The following is a 26,210-nucleotide window of genomic DNA, read 5'->3' on the forward strand; positions in this document are numbered from 1 at the left end:
TCATAGATACTTTGCAGCGAGGAGGAAAAGCAATAGAAATATAACAAGGAACTGAAAAGGCAAATTAGAGAAATGAAGGCATTTTCATACATATCCCAGTGATCCCATTTATTCAATTTCCCGTACCACTGTTGGAAGTAAACCATGAGATTCAGCTCTAAATCCTTCTCTGCAGAACTTAAGTAAGTATAGACACAATATGGTCCTGTCGAATCAACAGGATATACTACGGGGTCCATGTTTTTGTTCGATAGCTTCAACACGGCTATGGGGTTTTGGTTCAAATGCCTAGACTGGATTTCATCCACGCTGTATCGCACGCTTTTTTTTTGATCCCAGGGGTCTCCGAAATCATAAGAACTATCACAGCTGAAGCAACCTTCCCCTTTCTCAAATTCCGTCAGTTGGTAATCCGTGAAACTCATGATGATAACCAGCAACTCCCACTCCAGGGATTCTGGCTTCAAAATGGAAATTTTGCGAGAGCTACGTTTTAAAGCCCCGGATACCTCGACCTTGATGCATGGGCTCAAGGATTGCGAAAGCAGAGTAAGATATCTGTAGTTTGTTTCCAAACCAGTTGATACCCAAGAACCCTCCATAGATGCAGAGCCGACGCTTAAATAAAAGTTCTCTACCATTTGGAAAAGGTTCTACACAAGGAATAATGATTGCAAATCGAAGACTGAATTCGGATGACTCTTATCTAGAATAGATCGGCTAAATAAGGGGCTTGTGGAGTAGTGTACCATTCAAAACGTCAAATTTCGCTATTATGCAAATTCATTCCATAGATCTATCTGTCTTGCATTTCATGAAAAAATTCTTTAATTCTAAAATTGGATTTATCTCCAATAGACAGGACTGTAAATCTGCTCCAGCAGCTAAGCATGGTGCACAACGCGCTACCAGAGAATGTTTTTGTCTGAATATTTCAGATAAAACTGTTTAGTCTGCTTTCGGTAGTATTTGCCCCACTTGATGAAAATCAAGCAACTGAAGTTGAAAATCATGGAAAGCATGAACATTAACCAGGTGGTTGTGGACATTCCATCGCGATCAAGCCAAGGTTGAATAGCAAATGTGAAACCCATGCCAATCATGTTTCTCAAAAACAGCATAAGCACTAACCCCTCGCTTTGCATGTCTGGATAACAGTCTAATGAGTAAGTGATAGTCAATGCACCAGCGGAGCCAATTCCGAATCCCATGAATGCCATTCCGAACCCACCGGGAAGAATCCAATGTACTCCCGCATTGATTCCAAGTCCATACATAAGAATACCAGCAGAATTGATAACCGCAGGCAGAAGAATAAACCACAATCTGTATTCTGGTTCCAGAATTCCCCCGTTCCTTCTCGCCTTCCAAGCAACAAACATATCTGACAGATTTCCACCCCAGAATGTACCAAGGAAGGTACCAATCAAAGAGGCAAAATAAGTATCTCCTGTAGCTGCAGCGCTGAAGTTGTAAGGTGCATATGAGAAGAACTCGGATTGGGTAGTAGCAAGCAAGGAGAGCCACATTACCTGGACTCCGTAAACCAAACCACCCCAGACGAAAGCAGGCAATCCTAAAGCCAGTAGTGGTCTCAAGAAAATTACATAGATTGGTCTCTTGTCGTTGTATTCGCGTTCAATAACCTTCAGTTTTTGCCTGTAGGATCTCTTTTTGGGCAACGGCTTGATCTCTTCTTCGCCAATCACTGCTTTGGGCTGCTTTTCATTTTCGTCTGATTCGTCAACTGCCTGCGAGGTTCTGGATATTATCTGAGTCATGACACCAATCTCTTGTTCTTTGCTTTCAGTTCTGACAAAGGTGGAGTCCTCCATGAAAAAAATCTGCACTGCAAAGACTACACCAAAAAAGATAACCAACCACCAATAACACCATCTCCAGCCCTGAGATTCAACAATATAACCAGCAGCAATGGGGCCCAGGTAGCTCCCAGAGTAAAGAGAAAATGTGAACAATGAAATGATGTTTGCTCTCTCATGCTGGAAAAACACATCTGTAGTCGAAATTTGAATCAAGGAATCACCTGGTGAGCCAGCAAAACAGGTCATGATGTTTGCACCATATAAGTAACCCAACCCTGATGCCTTTCCACCTACAATATTCCCAAGTAGTTGGCATAAACTTGCAAACAGATAAACACCTCTTCTACCGAATTTCATTGCAACTGGCTGAAGAACAAAACATCCGATTCCCAGGAAACACCACCCGACGGCTGAGGTGTCGTTCAATTTTGTGTAAGTGGTGTTGAATACAATTGTCCAATCAGTCCACGCGGGACCCGACCAATTAGTAGCAACGGCCGTGAAAAAAGACCAAAACCACAAAATTCCGAATTGACCCCACTTCTTCTTTTTTGACCATCTAAGTGGATCGTTGGGATCATCCGATGGTTGGGGAATCAGAACTAGATCGGAATCGCCGTTGTGCTTGACATTTAACGATTTGTCAACATCTACCAGATGTACCGTGCCTGGAATCCATTCTTCCTCCACTTCAGCGGCTACTTGTTCTTTTGTCAAAGCAGGGGCTATAGATGACATCACCCAAAATTGCAAATTCCGATGGTTCTATTTTACAATTTTCTGATGTAACTATATGTATTTCCAGAACCTTGCGCAGTGACAGTTTTGGAGTTTCCCTACTATTTATGCTTTACTTCATATGCTTTTGTGGTCGCGTTGATAAGCGCAATCCAGTAATTTCCCCTTTATCATTAGTTCCGAGGGGAAGTGATCGGATGCGCCGTCGTAATTGCTACCCAAATAGGCAGTACGCCTATCTTTCCTATCGCTTGAGCGATAACGAGATCCAATCAGTCCGATAACATTCAATATAGCGCGACAGTAAGCGCTCTATATGGAGAGTCTAAGATACGACATACTTCCCATATTAAGCATAAAAGCGGATCTCCATACCCGCTTTCAATCTTCGCCGTTCATTGAATCTCTTTAAATGGTAGTTCTACTCCATCGATGGTGCTTCAACCTTTATAGTTCGTCAGGTTATATGGCGGTCGTTGCTCTCCCAGTAGGCAAACATGTAATTACCAAAATAAATATCAAACGTGCCAGTCAAGTGCCTGTGATGTGATTTCCTTAAGACAAAATGGTTGAGATCGCCAACAGGAGGCTCTCAAATATAAAATGGGCGTGCAGAAGGAAAATCCAAGACGCGGCCTAGTTTCCTGATCCATAAATAATATTGCTTATCTGTCGCATCCGATGCCCTTATCTGCTTATCTACCCCTTCGAATCGAGATGACGATTCTGTTAGTTCCGTCGTTGGAAAAAAGTCTTGGTGCCCCGAAAATCGGACAAAATGAAATCCAAAAAGATTCTTAGCTCTGGCTTTTCGAATAAATTCCCTACGCTTCCTCAAAGCTAAAAGTTTGATTTCCTTCAGATTATCTGGATAGAAACTCGCCTCACTCTCAATCTTCCTCTTCAGCGTATAAGGTGAGACATTTCTGGCTTGAGAACCTCATAAAATCTTTCGCTTTGCGACTCCTTTTGCGTCTTAAAAGTTTTCCATTTTCTTGCAGGCACGGCTTTGTCATACATCTCATCAATTCTCTCAAAAGATCTGCCTGCAGTCTCCGGCTGATAGAAATAAAAATGCAATCCATATTTTTCGAGATAATTATGCAAATTCGAATTGCATTTCCTCAAGTCTTACATTTGCACTTTATAGCTACCCCGAGCCCCACTTTTGGTCACATCACCGCTCAAGCTTGCAGATTCCCGTTTGGCTCCTAAAAACCATACCGAATGGAATAACAAGGGATCACTTGAGATGCCTCCACCCCCTCGTTAAGTGCGGCGTAGTATCGGTATTAACACACTATATTATCCCGTTTATTCCTACGACCCTCCCGCGCGGATTCTTCGAGAGTTAGAATTGCCTTTGAGTCACAACGTCGGCTCCCCCCACTTTTATTCCTATATACCCCGATAATGCTCTGCCAGTTGAAAGTGTATGGTTGGCAACAAGTGGCCCCCATTTCTCCTTATCTACTTAATTGAGAGGCTCCACACAGATTCCAGCTTCGCAATGAGAGAGATTTATTATCAAAACCTGCAAAACAATGAAATGGGGGGACTCTGACAAATAGATAAGTACAAAATCTGTTAGTTCGCAGTGGGCTGCGGGGATATTCGTGGCCAGTGGTTATTTTATTTGATTTGGTCACCGGACTATGTCTGCAGCCCACTGCGAACAACACCAGAGACTGACAAAAAACCTGACTTGATTGCATCAAGCACATCAGGAAGGGTTCTTCTACGGTTCCTCTTACAAATGCCTCCTTCAGCGAACTCTTTGAATTCCCCTTCTGTTGACACAATAACTCGGCTGAATGACCGGCTGAATATTGACATTTTGCTCATCCCATCGCCTAGATACGTGGGGGAGATGTACCCCACATTTCGGGGCGCGGGATCCCTAGATTTGCTGAAATGAATACGCGACAAAAACCATATAACAAAACATATTTCGCTCATAGACTGTTGGCCTCTAATAGCTTTCCATTGATTTCAGCTCACAAAATTCGTGATTTCTAGCCTCTTCACACTCTTGTCTCAATGCCCACAAATTCCTCGTCCTTGCTTCCTGCTGGAATGTACACTCCAATTCCCACCTTTTTCAAAGGTCCCCTGGGGAAAGAACTAGACCTAGACTCTCAAACAAAACACGCCAAATTTCTCTACCAATCCGGAATCAACGGTCTAGTGGTAGCTGGCTCACTTGGTGAGAGTCCTCATATGACTAGAAAGGAGAGAGCGTCTTTGGTGAAAGCGCTCAGGGAAGCGGTTCCAGATCCTGAATTCAAGATCATTGCAGGAGCTCCTCCTTCTAGTATCGAGGACGCCATTGAAGAAACCAAAGCTGCTAAAGAGGCCGGTGCCGACTTCTCAATTTTGCTGGTTCAAGGGTATTTCGGTTCCTTGATCTCCCAAGAAGGAATCGTGGAATATTTCACAGCCGTAGCTGACGGGGCAGCACTTCCATTTCTTATCTACAATTACCCGGGCACTTGTAACAATGTTGAAATTTCTGCCGAGAGTTACGAGCAGCTGGCATCGCACCCCAATATTGCAGGCTGCAAATTAACCCATTTCAATCTGGCCCTTTATACTTTGCTGGGCAAAGTTTCCAGAAGAAAAGATGTCAACTTTACGCTTCTGACAGGTTTGGGCCAGGTGTTGATCCCAGCAATGTCAGTTGGTATTCATGGTGCAATTGACGGGATGTCTGGCATCTTCCCCAAGGTGATGGTGAAACTGCACAACCTATGTAAAGAGGGGAAGTTCGAAGAAGCGCTGGAATTGCAATGTCAGGTAACAAAAGCAGATGACATGATTGGTGCTTTGAATATGAACGGTGTAAAGCATGCCTTGAACAGCCTGTATGGATTTGGTGGTGATTATCTCACTGGTAGACCACCCATGTCGAAACCTGTCGGAGCGGCTTATTCACCATTTGAGACTAGTATGAATGAGCTTTCCGTTATTGAAAAAGCGCTTTAATTGGAAAAGGTCAGACTTTATATAAAATGAGAACTCCAAAGTACCCGGTTTCAATTATAATCCAAGCTCTGTTGGCCCTTCTCTATATTTTCCAGGCAGAATGAGAGCCTGGGGTTATTGAAGTAGTGTACCATCCCAATTATATGTTTTGGTCCCTGCTATCCTTTTTCCTGTATACAACAAATTTGTATAGCTTCTAACAACACACAAGCCTCTTGAACATTAGCCCTGTCAGTAATATTTTGTCTTGATTTTGTCTGACTAGGCCCAGATTAGTTATGGCAACTACATCATCGCTCAAGTGTTCCAGTTGTGGAAACAACACATTCACAAGGGACATACATACGTCCTCTTCCGACTTGTCCTGTACGGTATGTGGTGTCGTGCTAGAGGAGAACCCGATCGTCTCGGAAGTGACGTTTGGTGAGACAGCAAGTGGAGCTGCAACCGTTACCGGTGCCTTTGTTGGCTCGGACCAGGCGCGTGCTAACTTTTCTGGGAACAGAAACGCACTGGAATCCAGAGAACAGACTCTTTCCAACGGTAAAAGGAAGATAAAAAACGTCGCCTTGGCCCTGAGAATACCCGATTATATTTCTGACTCGGCATATAGTTGGTTTCAACTAGCTTTAGCCCAAAACTTTGTGAGGGGAAGAAGGTCCCAGAACGTTATTGCTGCTTGCCTTTACATAGCGTGCAGAAAGGAAAAGACTCATCATATGCTAATAGATTTCTCTTCAAGATTGCAGGTGTCGGTTTTTGCTGTTGGAGCAACTTTCTTGAGGCTGGTTAAGACATTACACATTCACGATCTTCCCTTGGCCGACCCTTCTTTGTTTATTGAGCATTTCGCTGAGAAGCTAGATTTCGGGGACTTGAAGTCCAAGGTGGTGATTGATGCCACCAAACTGTCACATCGCATGGCAAAAGACTGGATTAATGAGGGAAGACGACCAGCCGGGATTGCTGGCGCCTGCTTGCTTCTTGCGGCCAGAATGAACAACTTCAGAAGAACTCACTCTGAGATCGTTGCAGTGACACGCGTAGGTGAAATCACTATTCAAAGAAGATTGAACGAATTTAAGAGTACGAAAGCCGGTACTTTGACGGTGAATGAATTCCGCGAGGCTGACCGAATTGAAGGTTCCTTACCACCCTCATTTGTCAGGAGCAGACAGAAAGAAGATGTGATGCGCATGAAGTACAAAAAGTATCAGGAATCTGAAACTTTTGAGAACGGCGACAGCGATCTTTTGAAGAGTGTGTTAAAGGACGGTGTGTTGGCTGAAAACGAAGTGTCGGAATACTTGAAAAGAATATTGGAGAAACAGAGGGAGCATCTATCTAGACAGCTCAAGAGCGTTCCTGTACTCGAGATCAACTACAAATCGAAGGAGATAGATCCTATAATGAGAATGATCGATGAAAACAGACCGAAGAACCTGGCTGGATCTTTGCCCAAAACCCAAGACCTTTTGGCAAAAGTGTCGTCAGGACCTATAGGTCCGGATGATATGGACGAGGATGAGATGGCTTCGATGTTATTGTCCGACGAAGAGTCGAAGCTGAAAGAACGAGTCTGGGTTGGCCTCAACCAAGATTTCCTCATTGAGGCAGAGAACAAACGTCTCAAGCAGGAAGCTGACCGTGTGGCAGGTCATAATCAACCCGCGAAGCGGAGGAGAAGATATAAAACTGAGAATGTTGACCCAGACTTGGCGGAGCTGGCATCCAACGATCCCACCAAGATGGGGCTTAATGCAGCGGTCACCGAACTTGGGGAAGAGATGAGTGCAGCCCAAAGCACCAGAAGTATGTTGCAGAGGAAACCTTTCTCGAAAAAGATTAACTACGATGCCGTTATGCTTATGTTTCCAGAGGAGGAAAACCAATAGAATGTTGTATATTAATGGCAAGAACTACAAACAGAATACTTCGCAAGTATCACACTATCATTACACAATTATCAATCCTTGACACCAACATCGGCCAGAGTCTGCTTTGCTTCCAAAGACGGAATCAGCAACTGATAATCGTATGTTTCTGACTCGGTATTCTTCGGGTCTTTCTCAACATGCAAAGTTGCAATCAACGAATTTGGATGAATAGGATATGGTGCATTTCTTCCGGTCTTTTTGTCACTCAAAGGACTATCAGCATCCACAACCTGCGCGTGTTCGACAGGTCCAGGATAGACATTCTTCTCCGAGCCACTTGATAGATCAAACTGAGAGTTCTTCATAGGAATGAGGTCAGCAAAGTTCCTTTTATTCAAGAACTGGAGATTGGATCTTTCCGCACCATCAGTATCGTGAGTGAAAATTGGAACCACATCTTCATCAGTATGTCTGTCAAACCTATGGATTTTGGAGCGACTGTTTAGCAAACCAGCCATTCCGTTGGGTGGTGCAGCGTTGACTATAGCAGAGGAGATGAGGTTGAAAATCAGCCTTGGGTCTGTCAAACCGTTGCTCAGAGTTTCTTCGTTGCTTTCCAATTTGTGCTGGGATACAGCTGGCGCATGTCTGTGAACCTTAGTTTTGAACCTACCAATACCACACAGATGAACATCTCCAGATAGAATCGTGATTCTAACACCATGAGAAGCACCGAAGGTAGTCAGGTCGGCCACAAGTTGGTTTCTCTCCGCTTTGTGGGCATGAGCACACCAATGATCGTTCAGATCATCCAGAAGTTCGATGCTACCGTCATAGGGGTTCACCAGTCCTTTGGCAATCCAGCCTTTGCGGGCCATGTACTTGATCGGACGAATAAGCTTTGAGCTCATGATGGCCTCAGCCCAGACCATACGAGGATACGCTATAGGAACACCCAGCAGGACCAACAGATGTTTTATATCACCGTTGGAGGCCTTAATCTCTCTGGAAAGTCTTTCAAAGATGGCCTGATAAGTTGATCTCGTGATGACCTGGTCCCTCTTTCTCTCACTCCTACAATCAAAACCTGCGAATCCTACTTCCTTGCCCAGTCTTGCCCACATCGACCTGGATCTTTCACCAATGTACGGCCCTGGTCTTGTTCCAAAAATCCACGATTTGTCAACGGAATTCTTTTCGTCAGGAGAGGTGTGCTGCTGGAAAAGAAGGTAATACTTGAAGGCTGATTTACCGACCCCTTTGAAAATCGGTTGGCTCATGGTGTGCTCTTTGTAAGAACCGAACCCATCTATAATATCGTGGTCATCAAACACGTTGATAGAAGGAATCTGGGCCATTGACATTGGAAGCATTGGCTGCCAGGTACTTCCAGCTGATCCCTTCCAATACCCGGAACCAAACCATTTCAGGTAATGGTGCAGATAATACTCCTCATACGCAGTGACAATCTCTGGAGTTAGAGGATCGGTGGATAGGAGCTTCTTATGCTTCAGCCACTCTGCAAAGGGTGGACACTCATAAGAGATCGAATCAGCATAGATCTGGTCACCTCCGCCGATCATGACATGGTATGGAAGCTTGCTGTGCCTTCTCAAAACATCCAACCAGAGGGAACTCTTAAAGTCGCTGGTGGGAACACTGTAAGAAAACCCGTTACAAGAATAAGACATGATATTCATGGTTTGTTCCGCACTTGGGACGATAAACTGATAGTCATTCGTGTAGTCATTGATAGCGTACTTCACCTTCTGTTCGTAGCCAAGCAATGGTAGTTCGATCAGGAACCTCCAGAACGAAAATCCCTGTTCTTGGTGGAACAGGGTAACTGGGAAAGAGCCGCTCTCAAGTGTGAGCTTGGAGTTTTCAGAAGGTGGCGCAGCAGGTCCCACGAAGAAAGTAGCAGAAGGTTCGGTGGAATAGTCACTCGTTTCATCTTCTGTCACAACCAAGATCGTAGCTCTGTAATTTTTCTTACCATCTTCATGGCTTCCCAAAAATCTCAAAATAGGGCCACATCTGATGGACAGAGCTGGACTTCCGACAGCTAAAAGATTGTTGGTCAAAATCAAAGTTTACTAACACAGAATCAAGAATTCCGAAAGGTGGAATTGACGTACCTTCGCCTACAGGACATTTTTCATCTGGACCGCACAGCTCGGACGCTTTGGACACTACCTCACTGTATCTTTCGAGGGGGATTGGGTCGAACCAATTTGAATTCAATGCCTCGACCATTTTCGATATCAAACTCTTGTCGTAGAGAAAAAGCAAATTTTACAACGCCAGATTAGAATCTGAAATACAGTTGCTCTACATGAAATGAGGCGTGCATCCCCAAAATTCCCCGAAATAAGGCAAGGGTCCGTCGTGCACGTGCAAGGCTGACGTAACATCTTTTAGTTGATTCCGTTTGGCTGAACTATCGCTTCTGCTCAATTTTGTCCACGTATCAGAACTACCGACCCAAATCTCACCATGGTTAAAGTGTTTGCCTACGATGACTCGGCAGATGTTGCCAATTCCGTTGCTCAATACATTATCAAAATCCAAGACGAGGTGCTAGCCAGTGCCCCAACCTTCAAGCTCGCTGTTTCCGGAGGTTCCTTGGGGAAGGTTCTGAAAAGGGGACTCATTGAGAACGACGAGAACCAGGCCAAAATTCAATGGGGGAAATGGGAGGTTTACTTCTCAGACGAACGTCTGGTTCCTTTGGACCATGAGGACTCGAACTATGGTCTATTCAACGAAATGGTGCTTTCAACGCTCAAGGCTAAGGCATTAACCCTGCCTAAGGTCTACACCATTGATGAGTCTCTGCTGAAGGAAGATGGTTCCAAAGATGTTGAGATTGCTGAAGCCTACTCCAAGATTCTTCCTGCCAAATTGGACTTGATTTTGTTGGGATGCGGACCAGATGGTCATACCTGCTCTCTCTTCCCAGGCCACGAACTCTTGAAGGAAAGATCGAAGACCATTGCCAACATTACCAATTCCCCCAAGCCACCTCCACGCAGAATCACCTTTACCTTCCCAGTCTTGGAGGCTGCCTCCAGTATCTGTTTCGTTGCTGAAGGTGCCGGAAAAGCCCCAATTCTGACGCAAATCTTCTCTGAGGCTAAGTCCGGCTTGCCCTGTGAACTGGTCAACGCTACTGGCGTTCCTACGGCCTGGTTTGTCGATACTGCTGCAGTAAAGGGAGTTCCAGTGACGGTCTCAAAGTTTTAAGAGAAATCTACAAGACGATATTTCATAATGTCATAGCATTAAAGCAAACTTTTGACGAACAGTCTAGCATTAAAAATCGTCAACTTCACTCGGCCAATGCCTATCATCTATTCAAGTCAATCGAGAAATCAATCGAGTCATCAATATCAAGCTGCTGGGCCTCCCAATTCGGCACTTCAGCCAACTCTGCAATGTTCGGCCTGATACCGCGATATACACCCTCACCTCCAGTGATGGTGCGAATAATCTTCATCTGTGCCTCCTCGCTCTGTTCTTCGAAGTTGCGGTGTTCACGGTTATTCTCGACAGTGTCAGGACTGTGACCAATAGACATTCCTACCCTAATAAGACTTTCGACGGCCTTTTTGGAGTTTTCTGTCAAATCAGAATCGAACACCACTTGGTCTGATTGAAACAGCAGAAGCACCGTAGAGCCTCCAAATTTGAAGTATCCCAGTTCTTCACCTCTTTTAACGTACTGGTCCTTCTCGGCAGTTATGATGGTGGAGCCAACTAGCATCGCACCCACACAAACCATCATAACTGTGCCAAACTTATCGGAATATATTGGTAACAACACGCGGACATTTTCACCGTAGACATCGAGATCCGAACGAATGGCCATAGGATTGACCGTGAAGTATTCTCCTTCGATATACTTGGCTTCGCCCACTATTCCATCCACGGGGCAATGGAACCGGTGGTAATCTTGCGGAGCAAGTCGGAAGACACACATTGATCCGTTCTCGTAGGAACCAACCAAGTCCTGGTAATGACCCCCAAACAGTTTTTTGATGGTGAAGTCCCGTCCCTTGACCCAGACCGATGTCGCGGAAGTTATGGTGTCAAAAGCACAAAACCTGCAATCTGCACAAGATGTAACGATCCCAGGATTGTTTTCACCTTCCAGTGGTCTTGCGCCGGGCTTCAGTTTCCTATAAAAAAACTCGTTGAAAGTCTTAAATTCATCTGCAGCCATCAGACATTGTGACATGTCAAGGTTGTGAAACTTGATGAATGAGGAGATTTGATTGACGGAATGCGGATCGTCATACTTGATTCCTTGCTTGATTGAAAGGTTCTTCAGTAGTCTTCTGACTTCCTTCCATCTGCTGGCCTTGGTGTCAAACGAACGGTATAACAGTCTGATTCCCAAACGTACATATACACTCATCTTCTCTTCAATGACGATTCCTGTATCCCGATCTTGAACCAGAATGTTGGCATTGTCCGAACCCAAAGCCAGTTTTCCGTATGTCAACTTGATCAAGAGTTTCGAGTACCATCTTCTCGTGGCTGAATTTGGAGTAGCGAACGACGGTTTCAGAACTTTTCCTACGCTGGACCAATCCTTACTTCCACAAAGAGCAATATGGGTGATGATGTCTATGTCGTGTTTATGGGATAGTCTTCCACGATCACAAAGCGGACATTGCTCAATGCTGATGATCTCTTCTTCCAGATCTTGCTCGCCAACAACAGTTGAGCTGGAAGAGGAATCTTCATGGTAATAGAGATTCTTCTTATGCTTCTGCTCTAGAAAGTTTTCAAACTGGTCAATACATTGGTCGAATGTCAGCTTCTCTCCAACCCATGGGTTTAGGTCATATGCTTCGAAGAAATTCTCAACAGTGGTGTCGTCCAATGTGGATCCTAAGGTATCCAGGAACTGTGCCAGCTCTACGACGTCCATCTTATCATCGTCGTTGGTGTCATATTGCGAGAGCAGAGTTGACCAAAGCTGCGAGCGCAACCTTTTGTACGGCTCGTACTTGTATTTCATTTTCAAAACTGGTCTGTACTCTCTCACAGCCCCTCTGTAGCGCTTAGTCCCGTCCAGCTTCAGCTCCAAAGAAAGCTCCTCTGGATATTGGTTGTCTTCCTTCATTAGCCCAGCAATCTTCAGAGATCCGGTGGCCACTTGGTCATTGAAGGTGAAATGATCCTTGTCTAAAACACTAAACTGCAGTTCATAACCAGTCTCTAAATTAGAGATTTCGATCGCCAACTTCTCGTTGAACTGTGGGTTCAACGTATGCTTCCTCCACGAGGTGCGGTACACTCTTTTCCCAAAAGAAATCACCACGAATGGATCCATGTCGAACCCGGTACGAGTCAAACTATTATAGGGTGGTAAATCAGAAGCTGTGGTGATTTCCAGGACCAATATGCCGGAAATATCGTTTCTCGAAGAAAGTTTGTAGGCCCTGGATGCTTTAGATGCTTTGTCTGCTTTATCCGCTTTTTTGGAGGGAACAGGCCACATGTTGGACGTATCTGTGTCAGTGAGATCAAACTCTGAAAAGTCACTTGAAAAATCGGCAGTCGAATAGGCATGCGAGCTGAGCTTCGAGTGGCCCTTCTTCGAGAGTCGCGGGGTAATGGACGATGCAGTTGAAGATGGCGCCATTGATGGGGATGACAAAGAGTTCATGAACTTGGAAGGCCTGTCATTAGGCGACAATAATGACGAAGGCTCCACATTTTCCTGTTCCTGAGGAACATCGCTGTCAGGTATGGAAAACCTCCAGTCTTCAGGATAGAAGCCTTGTTCGTCTACTTGGATGATCTGTTCCATGGCTTTTCGGTCCGTCTCGGACACATTTCTCACAAGGTCACAAACCGTTTGCTCTGAAATCTTGCTAGGTGAAGCGACCAACCCATCTGGAGTGTTTTCCAGTGACGACACCTTGGTGCCATTCTTAGACAGAGAGAACTTGAGAACCAAAGTACCAGTCACATACTTCTGTCTCGATCTGGATGAATATAATTTAAACGTCTTTTCGCTTTCCTGTGCCATTGCCATGTTCAAAACTTCATCAAGAGGCAGCCGCAGCTCTCCCAAATACTCCCTTTTGATGCGATGCTTGTCCCAGATGGTGGCACAAAAGGCAAACCCTGACTCCCTTCCCTTGGCCAATCTCAGACTTACAGTCTCATTCCACTGAGGTGATGATGAACCTTTGATCTTAGACGTTTTTCCAGAAGAAATTTCGGGTATAGACAACACACAGATCGGGTTACATTTGGTGCCAAGATTCTGATCCAGAAGTAAGCCCTCAGAGCGAATGACCGTCACCTCCAGCAAATGCTCTTCCTTGCTTCTTTTTTTGATGGTTTTCATTGAGTAATTATATTTGCTCTCTGGAAAGCTGTGCTTGTCCAGGTCGATCAAGAACTCACCAAACGCAACGTGAAGGCTTGTTGTACTTCCGTGTCAAAAATTATGACGTAGAAGGCTGTGTGATGAGGTAAGACTAGCACAGCCCTGAAAATGGTTTTTAGCAGGCGGACGCAACAGCATTGTACCAAACGGGTAGTTATACCTGATTTAGACGAGATTGAGACGAGATTGAGACTTTCAGGGTTTATATTATGCTGGATTGTTATAGTAGTATTGAATAATGTTGATTTTTGAAATTATGCATTGGCCAATGGTAGAACTTTTTCAGTCGAGAGCAAGATAATTTGGTTAGTTTTTTGAAATTTGTTGGATTTCTGGGGAAATCCTACCAAACATTTGACAGAACCTGCAATTGTCAAGGACATACGTTCTTACAACGATCTTCTTTCCACTCTAAACTAGTGATCACAGCATTGTATCAGCTTTCCAACCCATCTGAGGATATAAAGTCCTATAAATCATTTGTCTTTGTGGGATTCTTTGCTCTTTTTAGTGCACCAACCAAAATAGACCAAGCGATTTGAGCCGCGCACCCCACAGGTCCCTCAACATCTCGACCGCGACATTGAGTCTCCACAGCAGGCAGATATTACCGCAACAATTCACCCTGTACAATAGAATGGCTGTAACGGACAGCAAGAGAAGGCTCGATTCGGACGAAGAGCGCGATGCAAAACGAATGAAGGTGGAGGATGGATCGGACGTGGCCACGCCGAAGGAAGAAGCTGATAGAGACAAGAACGAGAACGACGGGGATCCAGAAGACGATGATGACGATGACGACGAGGAAGACGATGATGAAGAGGAAGATGAAGAGGAGGAAGAAGAAGAAGGAGAGGCTCAAAAGGATGGAGAAGAAACCAAGGAAGAAGACGAGAAGAAGCGCACCACATCCTTCAGCTTTCTGGGTCACACGTATAGCTTCAAAGAGAGACCTTCGGTTATTGAAGAAAAAGAGGGCACAATTGAGTTCCGAGTGGTGAACAATGATAATACCAGAGAGAACATGATGGTGCTAACTGGGTTGAAGAATATTTTCCAGAAACAATTACCCGAGATGCCCAAATCGTATATTGCCCGTTTGGTATACGATAGATCCCACATTTCCATGGCAGTGGTGAGGAAACCGCTCACTGTGGTTGGTGGAATAACATATAGACCTTTTGAGAGCCGAGAGTTTGCGGAAATCGTGTTTTGTGCCATATCTTCAACCGAGCAGGTGAGGGGTTATGGTGCGCACTTGATGAACCACTTGAAGGACTATGTTAGAAACACTTCAAAAATCAAGTACTTTCTGACCTATGCTGATAACTATGCCATTGGTTATTTCAAGAAACAAGGCTTCACCAAAGAAATCACTCTGCCAAAATCCACCTGGATGGGTTATATCAAGGATTACGAAGGAGGAACGCTGATGCAGTGCACCATGCTTCCCAGGATACGTTATTTGGATGCCGCCAAAATTTTGGTTCTACAGAAAGCTGCCATCTACAAGAAGATCAGATCAATTTCTCAATCTCATGTGGTTCGTCCTGGACTGAAACATTTTATGAAACCAGGAGCCAAACCCATTGATGCATCCACTATACCTGAACTGAAAGCGGCCGGATGGACCCCAGAGATGGACGAATTGGCACAGAAACCAAAACGAGGCCCCCATCATGCTGTTATGGCTAATATTTTGACAGAATTGCAGAACCACCCAAGTTCGTGGCCATTCACACAACCAGTCAACAAGGATGAGGTTTCGGACTACTACAAGGTTATCAAAGAACCGATGGATCTCAGCACGATGGAGACTAAGTTGGAGAACGATCGCTACCAGACATTCGAGGACTTTGTCTATGATTGTCGTCTCATTTTCAACAACTGTAGGTCGTACAATAATGAGAGTACGACCTACTACAAGAATGCCACAAAGCTCGAGAAGTTCATGACTTCGAAGATCAAGGAGTTGCCTGAGTATGCGCAATATGTGGAGTGAACAAAATATTACTTGAGAAATGCATATATGTACATTTATATGTTTCCCTTATTATCACATCGAGATTATAGACATCACCATTGAACGGATTACCATCATGGCATCGCAAGAAACGTATGTGGCTTGAGGCATACGTCAGGAATATTCAACTAGATGCACTAGAATGAGTATTTTCACCAGAATCTACATTGCGAGCTTAGCGAGTGTAGTTTTAGAGATGAAAAAATCGTTTGAGTGTGTGCTCAATTCACCAAAGGGTCTTTCTCAGAGATGCTGAAAGAGTACCTTGTTTTCTTCAAAGCCAGTTGAAAAGAGCGTGCTTCTTACCTCGTAATTTCAAGTACAGAAAATTCAGTTTCCGAAAGATTTCATGCTATGAAAGTACACCATCTAATCCTCGTCAATCTCCGACTCCTTCAACTCCTGAATTATCTCAGCGGTTTTTGAATCCGCGTAAATCTTAAATCCCTCCTCCTTAGTCACACTTGCTAGTTGAGCATTCGTAGAATCAAGCTTCTCCTCCATCACCTGCTTTAAGATTTTGAGCACCAAAAGCTCGGCCTCCTTCAAGGTCAACGAGCTGTGGTATTCGTTCTGCAGTTCTGCCTGGGCACCTTCGGATCCAGACCCAATGGCCTTCGCATCGTATCTGTAAAACGTTCCAGAAGGCTCGGCATGGTACAATTGAGGCCCGTTTTCGTCGACACCAGCAATCAACAATGCCACACCAAATGGACGCGACATCAGTCTCTTCTCACCAGAAGCACCCTCTCCGAATCTCAGCGCCAAATCGCAAACGGATTGAGTCAACGACTCAACTCCAATCGACTCGTTATAGTGCAAATCGTGTGTTACACTGGAAACTCTGGCATGGTCAATCATACTGCGCGCATCTGCTGTTAGACCCGACATGGCACAGCCAATATGGCGGTCAATCTCCATGATCTTCTCGACAGAATCTGATTCCAGCAAGGACGATGTCACTCTCTTTTCAACCCCAAGAACAACACCTTCCGATGTAGCGATTCCAATTGCCGTTGACCCGAGCTAGACGGGTGTTAGTATTACTGCGAGTCAAGTCGTGAGCTTACTCTCCATCATCACATACCTTAATTGCCTCCATGGAATATTCCACTTGGAATAATCTCCCTTCAGGACTGAAGGTGCTCACACCTCTATCATATTCACTTCTGGTTAAAAACATGCTGGCGTGTAGATAAATCAGATATGTCTTGTGTGGCAAACCGTCCTTGACTCGAGATACGGACCAGGTGGAGTCGTACGTGGAACAAACAGAATCTTGGTCACGTGACAAATCATCTCTACTGGGGGACGTGCTAGGATGTATCATAATAGATGACCTCTTTATTCATATTCTTTAATAATGCGGTTACTTAGATCTCAAAGTTGACCTTGACACCAACGTCGTTGGCCTTCTTGACAATGTCGGAGAGTTGAACAACCTTCTCGGCGGCTGGGTCCAATTCGGTGAAGGCAAAGAGCTTCAGGCCAGATTCGGCAATCAACTTCTGGGCTTTCTCCATGTTTGTACCTTGCAATCTAACAACAACTGGGATCTCCAAGCCCAAAGACTTGGTGGCAGCAATAAGACCCTCGGCGACGTAGTCACATCTGACAATACCACCGAAGATGTTGACGAAGATACCAGTGACATTGGATTCGGACATGATCAGTCTGAAAGCTTGCTCAATGGTCTCAGGAGTGGCTCCTCCACCACAGTCCAAGAAGTTGGCTGGCTGACCACCGTACAACTTGATGATATCCATGGTAGCCATGGCAAGACCGGCACCGTTGACCAAACAACCGATGTTTCCATCAAGCTTGATGAAGTTCAAACCAGACTCGGCAGCCTTGACTTCCTCAGGGTCTTCCTGGGCCTTGTCTCTCCAGGAGAAGACCTCCTCTTGACGGAAAGAAGCATTGTCGTCGAACCCGAACTTCGCGTCCATACACAAAACGTCGTGGTCGATGGTCTCACTCAATGGGTTGATCTCGATCTGAGTAGCATCACGCTCAGCGAAGATCTGGTACAGCTTCTTGATGGTGTCAGCAGCCTTGTCTTGGGCATGCTTGGTGAATCCCAAGACGGAGGCAATCTCCAAAGCCTGAGAGTCTGTGACACCGGCCTCCAAGTCAACATTGTAAGACTTGATGGCATCTGGGTTGGTCTTGGCAACATCTTCGATGTTCATACCACCCTCAGAGGAGGCCACAATCAATGGTAACTGGTTCTTTCTGTCCAACAGAATGGCCAAGTAAGCCTCCTTTCTGACAAACTTACGTTCAACAACGTAAACGGCGGTAACCTCCTTACCACCAGCTCCGGACTGCTTGGTGATGAGCTTGTGGCCAATCATCTTCTCGGCCAAGTCCTTCACCTCCTCTGGAGAGGTCACCAGTCTGACACCACCTTGCAAACCGTTGTCAAAGTGGCCCTTACCACGACCACCGGTCAAAGCCTGGGCCTTGACAACAAGATCTTCAGTGTTGAGGTCCTTGGCAATTTGGAAAGCACCTTCCGCGGTTTCAGAGGCAGATCCGTTTGGAACACCAATGCCGTACTAGATTGGTTAGCAACAGAATCGAAAAGAGCAACAGAAATGTGACACTTACACTCTTCAGCAACGCAGCTGAACGGTATTCATGAATGGATAGATTCCTACGTTGGTAGCGCAGGGACTGCAACAACAAATGTTAGTACCATGGTCTTGAAGATGTCAACGTTGAGGGGGAATCATTGCCCCGAGACTGAATTTGTGGAATTCTAGCATTTCGGGAGCATTTTGATACCCAATGGATATAACTTACCTGGCTTGCCAATTGCTTTAAATTTCTCGAAAACATAACTCTTTAATTTGGACAACTTCCAAAGGTTAGAGGATGCCTTTAACGCCGAAAGGAAGGATCAAGTTGTCTTGGTTGATGGAATGGAGAGGCCCGATTGAGATGGTGACACGTTCTCCGGGTGGCAGCTACCGGGCAGCATTGGGAAAGGTGCACGACCAAAAAAATTGGGTATCAGAAATAAGTCTGAGAGATTAGTGTTTAAGATTGCAAGGTGAGCGTGTTAAACGAGGGGACAAACCAAAGGTACAGACTTGGTGGAAGTTATTGAACAGTTTCAAGCAGCAATTTGTTGAATAAGCCTGCCCCCCATGTCAAAAGAAAACCTGCAGGCGGAGTTTTCAATGGGGCTCTCCATGATCAACTCTAAGGTTTCCTCGTGGCTTGAAGATGCCTCCAAGAAGGATGATACAAAGAAAAACGCATCAGATGCAGAATCAAAACCTTCAAAATCAGATCATTTCTTTCTCGAGCAACCGATCATACGACAGGGTTCCGGGTTAAGTTTCAGCAACGTGCAAGAGAACTCCACAGTTGCTGATTTCATTCAGGGAAAGGATGTCAAGCGCGAGAAGAAGAAACAAATTCCTCAGAGTAGGTCGTTCAGTGTGCTAGAGAAGAAGATCCAAAAGACGAAGGCGAAGAATCCACAGAGAGTAGTCGCGAAACGTCAGATCAAGCCTAGTCTTGATGTTAACTCAGATGAAGAGGACGATGTTCCTGTCAGAAAGGCGAAAACCGGTTCGAATTTGATGTTTGAGAAGAAGATCAAGAAGTGAGGGAGAAAGCAAGGAATGACCCCAACATTGTACCATAGCCACATATATACTATAATAGTCATGTTAGATTTTGATTCGTAAGGACATACCATAAAATTTGAAGCGATTGTCGGCTATGACCGTCATAGTTTGCTATATATACTGAGATTTGCCTACTCTTATCCATACTCTACTGTCCCTTCATGATATCCATCATTGTAACTTTTCGACTATAATTACAACATTCGACCAATTGTCACTTTCGAGATTCTCTTCTCGACCAAAATAAAATCAAACCCTTTGTTTCTTCTCCTCCCTATTTAACGTCTCTTCGTTCTCAAGCTTCCGTTTCCCTGAATCATTACTTTCTTCTTCCTGAACCCCAGTCGTTTCATCCTTTCTCTTATCATCGTTGAGAAGATCAACAATTGAACACCGTCCCACCGATGCAATAGAATTAGATTTGTTGGAAAAGATCGAGTCCTGCTGCGACTTTGAGCTTGATATCGAACTGTTCAGGTTTGGATTCGCACTGTGAATCTCAACAAGACTCGGTCTTATCTGGGCACTCAACGATATCGAAGAATTGTTTCTGTGCAATGCATGTGATCCAAAGTGTCCCAGCGACAGTGATGTTTGGCCCGGCATGCCGCTTAAGCTGTTTCCAGAGTGTGGGAGAGCACTTGGACTATTTGTAGATGAATGTGGGACCGACCTCGGTACTGGTCTCTCTGGGTCCGGGGCCAGAGGGTCTAAAAACATTGACGGCAGTCTTTGCCTATTATTGACGGGGTGATTGTTGTTACCACCCTCAGTGAATTTGAATATCCCGTCTCTTGAGTCAACTAGATTTTTCAGGGACGCAAGCTTTTCGTCTATCGGATTGTGGTAAGACTGTTGCTGCGCCTGATGGTGGTGGTGGTGGAAATGTTGGTGTTGGTGGTGAGGACGTAGGTTTTGCTGTAAAAACGGCGAATCTACCAAATCAGGTATCACATCAGCAGCTCGCAGCAAGTTGTTTGAATGAGTCTGTATTCCCAGCAACAGCGAATCGGAGTTTTGTCTCAACTGTGCCTGTCCGTGTACGAGGGCCTGTGAGTCGTGATCAGCATTGTGTGCCAACTCCAAAGTATCAAAACTATGTCTTGGTAGCATATTTGGAACTTGCGTATTGCGAGGCTCAAGAGGCTCCCGCTGTGGTTGATGCTGTGGTTGATGTTGTGGTTGATGTTGTGGTTGATGTTGTGGTTGATGCTGAATATGGTATTGTTGGATGTGAGGATGTGGTGGTTGGTGCTGTGGGACATAATACACTGGTTCATAAGCTATTGGTTGTTGAGTTTCGTTCTTCGCGTTTGAAGACGACCTTCTCTTGATATACGCCAGCGATTCCTCATCACCTTCTCTGAACTTTCCGCTTGAATGTCTGAATTCCCAGATTGTACTGTTGTTGTTTTCTGAGTCCGAAACTTTGTGGAACCCATACATGTGTAGTTGTCTCACGAAGGAGGCAACGTTTCCGTGCTTGAAATAGCCCGTGAGGGCATACGCGAACTCGGCACCTGGCAAAAGGGCGAAAGTGCCGTCATCACGCCTGGTCCACCATATCAAATTGTTCAGATTTGGATCCGATAGCATCGTGTAAAGCTTCTGCACGAAGGCAGACTTCTTTGGTTCTTTGGACATGTTTGGTGTGCGTTTGCGATAGTATTAGAAGATAAGAAATATCCTCTGACAACCCCTTAGCTGTCAGCTCAAAAATTTTGGTAACTCTTTCGAGGATACACTGGGAACAAAAGGCGTACCACGGAGAAATAGCCAAATAAATTGACGAAGCTCAAAATCGGAAACAGCAAATAAAGGCAAATACCTCAATCAGACAGATGAGATCCGAACCTGCTCCCCTTTAAATATCACAGGGCTCGTTGGAGATGTAAAAGTCAAAGGAACGCAGAGACAGCAATGTCTATCGACAGAGTAATTGTTAATAAGAAAACTCAGTAAGCAACGTTTGAGTATGGATTCGCCTTTGACCAGTCAATGTCTCGTTTACTAAACGAGGACAGCAAGTTCACTTCCGAGTGTAATTGAAAACAAATGACGAGAACCTATTGAAACTTCTCGGGGATCTAACCACGATTCACCCTTCCTCGCGATATATTCCCTTCTGGGCAAGTGAGTAAATGGACAACAGGTTGTATAAACCGGCCCGGAACAAGTCTAGATGCGAAAAAACGTGACTAGAGAGCAAAGGCGCACAATAAAAGAGGTCTAGCTCAAAACTGCTGACACTCTGTTTATATTTATCACCCTCTATTGCAGTGGACGCCAGATATATTGACTGCTTTTCAGAAGCGGAGAGGTGAACGCAGGCAAAGGGGGAAAGCTCAACTTACAACACAAACCTGACAAGCGCTTTAATCGTGCACTCTCAAAGTCAAATGAAGAAATCCAAGAAAACTTTCACCGAAAGTAATTTCGCTGCGGGCACTACTGGTGGGGTCGGCTAGCCCCGTTTAACCGGGAACTCAGCGAAGCCTAAAGCCTTTTGATCGCGCGCCACACGTCTAGGCGATCCAGGTTTTAGAGGTTTGCGGACTCAACAGAAGATATGGTCAGATTATAATGCAGAGCGGCATGTACGACACTGCATTAGGCTGATTCGATGGGTTGAGAAAGTTTGGCGAGTTTTTTACTGAAGCTTTTCTATGGTAGAAATATACTCAGCACAGAAGTATTGAAGAACAGACTAAAACCAAAACATTCCAAAAAAGGAGACCAAGTTGGATTCGCTCGCCTCGTTGCTCATCACCGTCGTCGGAGACCCAACCTGCAGTCACAGACGTGTGCTGTGTAAAATGTTGCATACACCTGCCTTGTTAGGCTCTCTTTTGCCGCCTAAAGTTTTTGATGGATCAGCGCAATACATTTCGCTCCTGCGCATCAAGACATCATATGCGCTTTGCTTCGCTGTTGGGTCGAGGAACTAAAAACAAGAAACGGGAAAGGCCATTGGCTAACCACTGAATTAAACTTTTATTCGGAAATTCTTTTTGCGGCATCTCTTGGAAAAATATTTAGGTTTTTTCATCTAGTATCAAAAGCGTTCGTTAAAAAAATTGACTCGTTATTCGATTATTTTTTCTATCGATCCTCGGTTGCTTTTGGACCCTAACTTTAACCGATGCACGTGTCGACATCAATCTGTTCTGGGCCGGAGAAAATCGATCCCTGGACCATCGCTCACGGAGAATTGACCATATGAAGAAGCGACTATGCAGCTTTTTCGTGATCCCCAACCCTTGCCCCAACATGACCGGCAATAACGATATGCATTATTCATGCAGTCTAGCGATCTATTGGTTTTGTTGTCGGTTAAAGTCATCAGGCGAGTGTTAAGATCGACCAAAATTATGCACAGGGAGATGATCACCTGAATACTCGATTTGGTGTGTGTCATATGATACACTATATGCGAAGGAATGTACGAGCTTTGTAAATATTCTTTGAGATTCCAAATTTTTCGATGCTGATTGGCCTGTCACTGCTGATGCGCATTTCTTACATTATTAATCCTTACGTCCCCTGGTTTCACTTGGTTATTCCCGGCACGGTCCTGTTTCGGACACAAATCGCTGCAATCGCCACCCCTTCCTTCAAAGTATTTTATCCAGTGTTATATTAGCATTGACGGTTCCCAGACTGCTCTAGGCCTGTTCCTGGCGCGATGAGCAGAGCCGTATCACCGGTTATCGCTATTCCTTTCGTATCATCCAAGAGAAATAGGTTTTATGAATACGGCTATAATCGGTTTATTCGGTGAAAGCCTAAACACCCTAAACACTTTCAAAGAACAAACTTGAGATATACTTCGAAACCCTGTTGGCTCGCCTCTGAGTTTTTCAAAACCACCCATTTAATCTCAAGCCACAAGAAACGAAGCCAACTGCCTCGCCTATTCTGTGCCTACTGATGTGATGCCGTCATACCTCCAAACAATTACTGCAGCGAGAATTATAACATGCCAGCTGCCGTGGATGGGCCATCCACGCCCAAAGCTTCGGCGCTTCGCCGTTTCGTCTTTTATCAGATTACGCCGCACACTACCACTTACTGTGCTGAACTGTTGTAGCGATGCATTTTATTACGACCTTCGGTAGATAACACCTCGGTGTCAAAATGTCCAAGGCTTTGATCACTGGAGGGTCTCGAGGGCTCGGAAAGTCGATAGCAGATGCCCTGGCTTTGAAAGGCTGGTCGTGTACACTGGTTGCGAGAGACGAACCAAAGCTCAAAGACACGATATCCAAGCTGAAAGACCCCAAACAACACAACTATGTTCCACTCGATTTGTCGAAGCCAGAATTGATTGAAGATGCCATTGGACCGCTATTTATTGGCAAAGACTACCATTTGCTAGTGAATTGCGCCGGGAAAACAGATAGGTCACTGGTGGTGAATACTTCCATTACCGAGCTCCAATCGGTGATCAACACCAACCTGACATCCAGCCTCATACTGTCAAAACTTGCGGCCAAGGCAATGATGAGGCGAAAAATAAACGGCTCAATTATCAATATTGCCTCTGTTTTGGCTGAGAGACCCATGGTCGGTTCGGTAGCATACGTTACTTCAAAGGCAGGAATGGTTGGAATGACTAAAGCACTTGCGCTGGAGCTCACCAGGAGCAAGATTCGGTGCAACGCAATTCTACCAGGGCTTATGGAGACAGATATGGGTGAAATGGTGAACTCCAAGCTGTTTGACCAGTTGCTACAGGGCGATGTCAAAAAGGATGTCGTTGATCTGGTAATGTTTCTCGTCGAGCACGAATCAATAACTGGATCAACGTTAACTGTGGATAATGGATTCACAGTCAGATAATTATTTACGGACGATTTAACATTAATGAAGAAATGACTACGCACAGTTTCACAAAATAAACCATATTGATTATGACAACCCGCAACAACTCATGGACAAAATACAAAGTATCAGAAGTGCAAAAGTTTCACTCAAACTTTCAAGCCTCAATTGAGTGGCAATCCCAAAGATTGACGCTGAGACTTGGAGTTTGGGTCAAAGAAAGGCTTTTCAGCCAATGAGGTGACTCTGGTACCGTGTCTTGGTTCAGTACCTTCGTAATCCCAGACTGCAAAATGTTGACTGATTCTGTTATCCCAAAGGGCAGAGGTACCAACACCCGGCTTGGTGGGCTTCCAGTTGAACCTAACCTGTAGGTCCAAGTTGGATTCAAACACGCTGAACAAATAGTCCAATATGGCCTTCGACTCTTGTGGTTCCAGACCAACAATTCTCTTCGTGTATTTCTTGTTGACGAACAACGCCTTCCAACCTGTGACAGGATGGGTTCTGACCAAAGGATGCTCCCTTTCAACATGAACTGGACCCTTCAATGGGTCGTTTCTGTCGATGTAAGCGTGAGCAGAACTGTAGATGGCTGTCTTACCGTCCAGGAACTCTTGGAAAGCTGGCGACAGCTTATCGTAAGCACCGTATCCAGAAACCCAAATAGTGTCACCACCCAAGTCTGGAATGGTGTCATTGTGCAAATGAGTGATTCCTGGGGGCTGGTATTCGTGGGTCAGGTCGGTGTGCCAGAAAGCAGTTCCAACCGGATGCTTGAAGGAAGCCTTCCCGGTATCTAGCTCCTGCAGGTGAGGCCACAAAACAGTGATACCCTCCAAACCTGGAACATGGGGAACCAAAGGGTGAACCTCGGGAGTACCGAAGTACTTACCCAACTCCAATTGCTTCTGGGGAGAAAGATCCTGGTCTCTGAAAAAAACAACCGTTCTCTCAGCAATTAGTCTGGCCAGTTCGTCACGCTGTTGGTTGGTCAATTCCGAAAGTTGCAGTCCCACAATTTCAGTACCAATGTACTTGGTCAGATTGATAACCTCTTTGGCTGCCCCGAATAAAGCCTTTTTCTCAGGATCAGCATTTATACCGCGGTCAGTGAACTCGAAACCCTCTCCTCTCACTTTGTAGGCCTCGTCCAGGAAAACTGGAATTTCAGTGGGTCTCTCCGGATAACCCTTGGAAAGATCAACACCATATTTCTGGTAGCGCTTAACGGCTGGTGCAGGAAGGTCCTTTACGGCATTCTTTGTGAAACCAACACCAACCTTATCTTTGAATTGCTGCGTCAAAGACGCAATGATGGCTTCGTTTGGATCGGTGTGGATAGCTGATGGACTCATTGTAGCTTGTAAGAAAACTGTCTCAAAAAATTACGAAAAATATAATGACGAGAAAACAACCCTACCCTTTATATTTATACTACATTTTCAACCAACTTTCGCCATTTGATTATTAATGTCTATCACGTCAAGAACAAGCAAACTGGGGTAATGACGTGCGATTATGCAATTGGTGCGCGCCACACACCGATCGGAGCTGTGGTGGGTTCAAGGCTTTTTTGACAGGTAGAATGGTCGGGATTCGCACAAGTGTCAAATTATTCGTAAGGAAAAGCCCGGAATGACAACGAAAATCGCCACCAGTCCTCGAGGCCGCCGTATCTACAAAAATGCCGATCCGTTGCGATAAAGGCATCATTTTGGGAAGCCTTACAAAGGCCGAGGCGACTTAGTGGTGCTTTCGCATCATGCACGTCTAAGTGTGGAATTGATCCGAGGAAGTTTTAAAGTCTAAGTGATTAATGAAAACTTCTGGTCAATTGGTTATCGGCCAATTGAGGTTTTGGGCTTTGCTGGTTGTTATTGG

At 45.0% G+C, this 26,210-nt stretch overlaps 13 protein-coding genes across 13 annotated transcripts; 6 read left to right on the forward strand and 7 right to left on the reverse strand.

Annotated features, from left to right (window-relative positions):
* Positions 1-905: 905 nt before the first annotated feature.
* Positions 906-2,561, reverse strand: KUCA_T00005502001 (uncharacterized protein; the record flags this gene model as incomplete). Its single annotated transcript, XM_022600574.1, has 1 exon — positions 906-2,561. The coding sequence occupies one exon, from the start codon at positions 2,559-2,561 to the stop codon at positions 906-908; it is 1,656 nt and encodes a 551-aa protein (XP_022461497.1).
* Positions 2,562-4,601: 2,040 nt separating this feature from the next.
* Positions 4,602-5,546, forward strand: KUCA_T00005505001 (uncharacterized protein; the record flags this gene model as incomplete). The annotated part of the gene is made up of 1 exon (XM_022600685.1): positions 4,602-5,546. One exon carries the CDS (start codon positions 4,602-4,604, stop codon positions 5,544-5,546), a length of 945 nt encoding a protein of 314 aa, XP_022461498.1.
* A 278-nt stretch (positions 5,547-5,824) lies between these two features.
* On the forward strand, positions 5,825-7,441 carry KUCA_T00005506001 (uncharacterized protein; the record flags this gene model as incomplete). The annotated part of the gene is made up of 1 exon (XM_022600796.1): positions 5,825-7,441. One exon carries the CDS (start codon positions 5,825-5,827, stop codon positions 7,439-7,441), a length of 1,617 nt encoding a protein of 538 aa, XP_022461499.1.
* Positions 7,442-7,512: 71 nt separating this feature from the next.
* Positions 7,513-9,679, reverse strand: KUCA_T00005507001 (uncharacterized protein; the record flags this gene model as incomplete). The annotated part of the gene is made up of 2 exons (XM_022600907.1): positions 7,513-9,488; positions 9,562-9,679. 2 exons carry the CDS (start codon positions 9,677-9,679, stop codon positions 7,513-7,515), a joined length of 2,094 nt encoding a protein of 697 aa, XP_022461500.1.
* A 240-nt stretch (positions 9,680-9,919) lies between these two features.
* Positions 9,920-10,669, forward strand: KUCA_T00005508001 (uncharacterized protein; the record flags this gene model as incomplete). Its single annotated transcript, XM_022601018.1, has 1 exon — positions 9,920-10,669. The coding sequence occupies one exon, from the start codon at positions 9,920-9,922 to the stop codon at positions 10,667-10,669; it is 750 nt and encodes a 249-aa protein (XP_022461501.1).
* Positions 10,670-10,772: 103 nt separating this feature from the next.
* KUCA_T00005509001 (uncharacterized protein) lies at positions 10,773-13,793 on the reverse strand (the record flags this gene model as incomplete). Its single annotated transcript, XM_022601129.1, has 1 exon — positions 10,773-13,793. The coding sequence occupies one exon, from the start codon at positions 13,791-13,793 to the stop codon at positions 10,773-10,775; it is 3,021 nt and encodes a 1,006-aa protein (XP_022461502.1).
* Positions 13,794-14,472: 679 nt separating this feature from the next.
* Positions 14,473-15,837, forward strand: KUCA_T00005510001 (uncharacterized protein; the record flags this gene model as incomplete). The annotated part of the gene is made up of 1 exon (XM_022601240.1): positions 14,473-15,837. The coding sequence occupies one exon, from the start codon at positions 14,473-14,475 to the stop codon at positions 15,835-15,837; it is 1,365 nt and encodes a 454-aa protein (XP_022461503.1).
* Positions 15,838-16,227: 390 nt separating this feature from the next.
* Positions 16,228-17,041, reverse strand: KUCA_T00005511001 (uncharacterized protein; the record flags this gene model as incomplete). The annotated part of the gene is made up of 2 exons (XM_022601351.1): positions 16,228-16,884; positions 16,946-17,041. The coding sequence occupies 2 exons, from the start codon at positions 17,039-17,041 to the stop codon at positions 16,228-16,230; spliced, it is 753 nt and encodes a 250-aa protein (XP_022461504.1).
* A 190-nt stretch (positions 17,042-17,231) lies between these two features.
* Positions 17,232-18,702, reverse strand: KUCA_T00005512001 (uncharacterized protein; the record flags this gene model as incomplete). Its single annotated transcript, XM_022601463.1, has 3 exons — positions 17,232-18,419; positions 18,472-18,537; positions 18,667-18,702. The coding sequence occupies 3 exons, from the start codon at positions 18,700-18,702 to the stop codon at positions 17,232-17,234; spliced, it is 1,290 nt and encodes a 429-aa protein (XP_022461505.1).
* Positions 18,703-19,013: 311 nt separating this feature from the next.
* KUCA_T00005513001 (uncharacterized protein) lies at positions 19,014-19,481 on the forward strand (the record flags this gene model as incomplete). Its single annotated transcript, XM_022601574.1, has 1 exon — positions 19,014-19,481. The coding sequence occupies one exon, from the start codon at positions 19,014-19,016 to the stop codon at positions 19,479-19,481; it is 468 nt and encodes a 155-aa protein (XP_022461506.1).
* A 270-nt stretch (positions 19,482-19,751) lies between these two features.
* Positions 19,752-21,146, reverse strand: KUCA_T00005514001 (uncharacterized protein; the record flags this gene model as incomplete). The annotated part of the gene is made up of 1 exon (XM_022601685.1): positions 19,752-21,146. One exon carries the CDS (start codon positions 21,144-21,146, stop codon positions 19,752-19,754), a length of 1,395 nt encoding a protein of 464 aa, XP_022461507.1.
* Positions 21,147-23,639: 2,493 nt separating this feature from the next.
* KUCA_T00005515001 (uncharacterized protein) lies at positions 23,640-24,344 on the forward strand (the record flags this gene model as incomplete). Its single annotated transcript, XM_022601796.1, has 1 exon — positions 23,640-24,344. One exon carries the CDS (start codon positions 23,640-23,642, stop codon positions 24,342-24,344), a length of 705 nt encoding a protein of 234 aa, XP_022461508.1.
* Positions 24,345-24,490: 146 nt separating this feature from the next.
* On the reverse strand, positions 24,491-25,684 carry KUCA_T00005516001 (uncharacterized protein; the record flags this gene model as incomplete). The annotated part of the gene is made up of 1 exon (XM_022601907.1): positions 24,491-25,684. The coding sequence occupies one exon, from the start codon at positions 25,682-25,684 to the stop codon at positions 24,491-24,493; it is 1,194 nt and encodes a 397-aa protein (XP_022461509.1).
* Between the last annotated feature and the right edge of the window lie 526 nt (positions 25,685-26,210).

The sequence above is a fragment of the Kuraishia capsulata genome, genomic scaffold (genome assembly GCF_000576695.1).
Source record: "Kuraishia capsulata CBS 1993 genomic scaffold, Kuraishia_capsulata_scaffold_7, whole genome shotgun sequence".
Classification (NCBI taxonomy): Eukaryota; Fungi; Ascomycota; class Pichiomycetes; order Pichiales; family Pichiaceae; genus Kuraishia; species Kuraishia capsulata.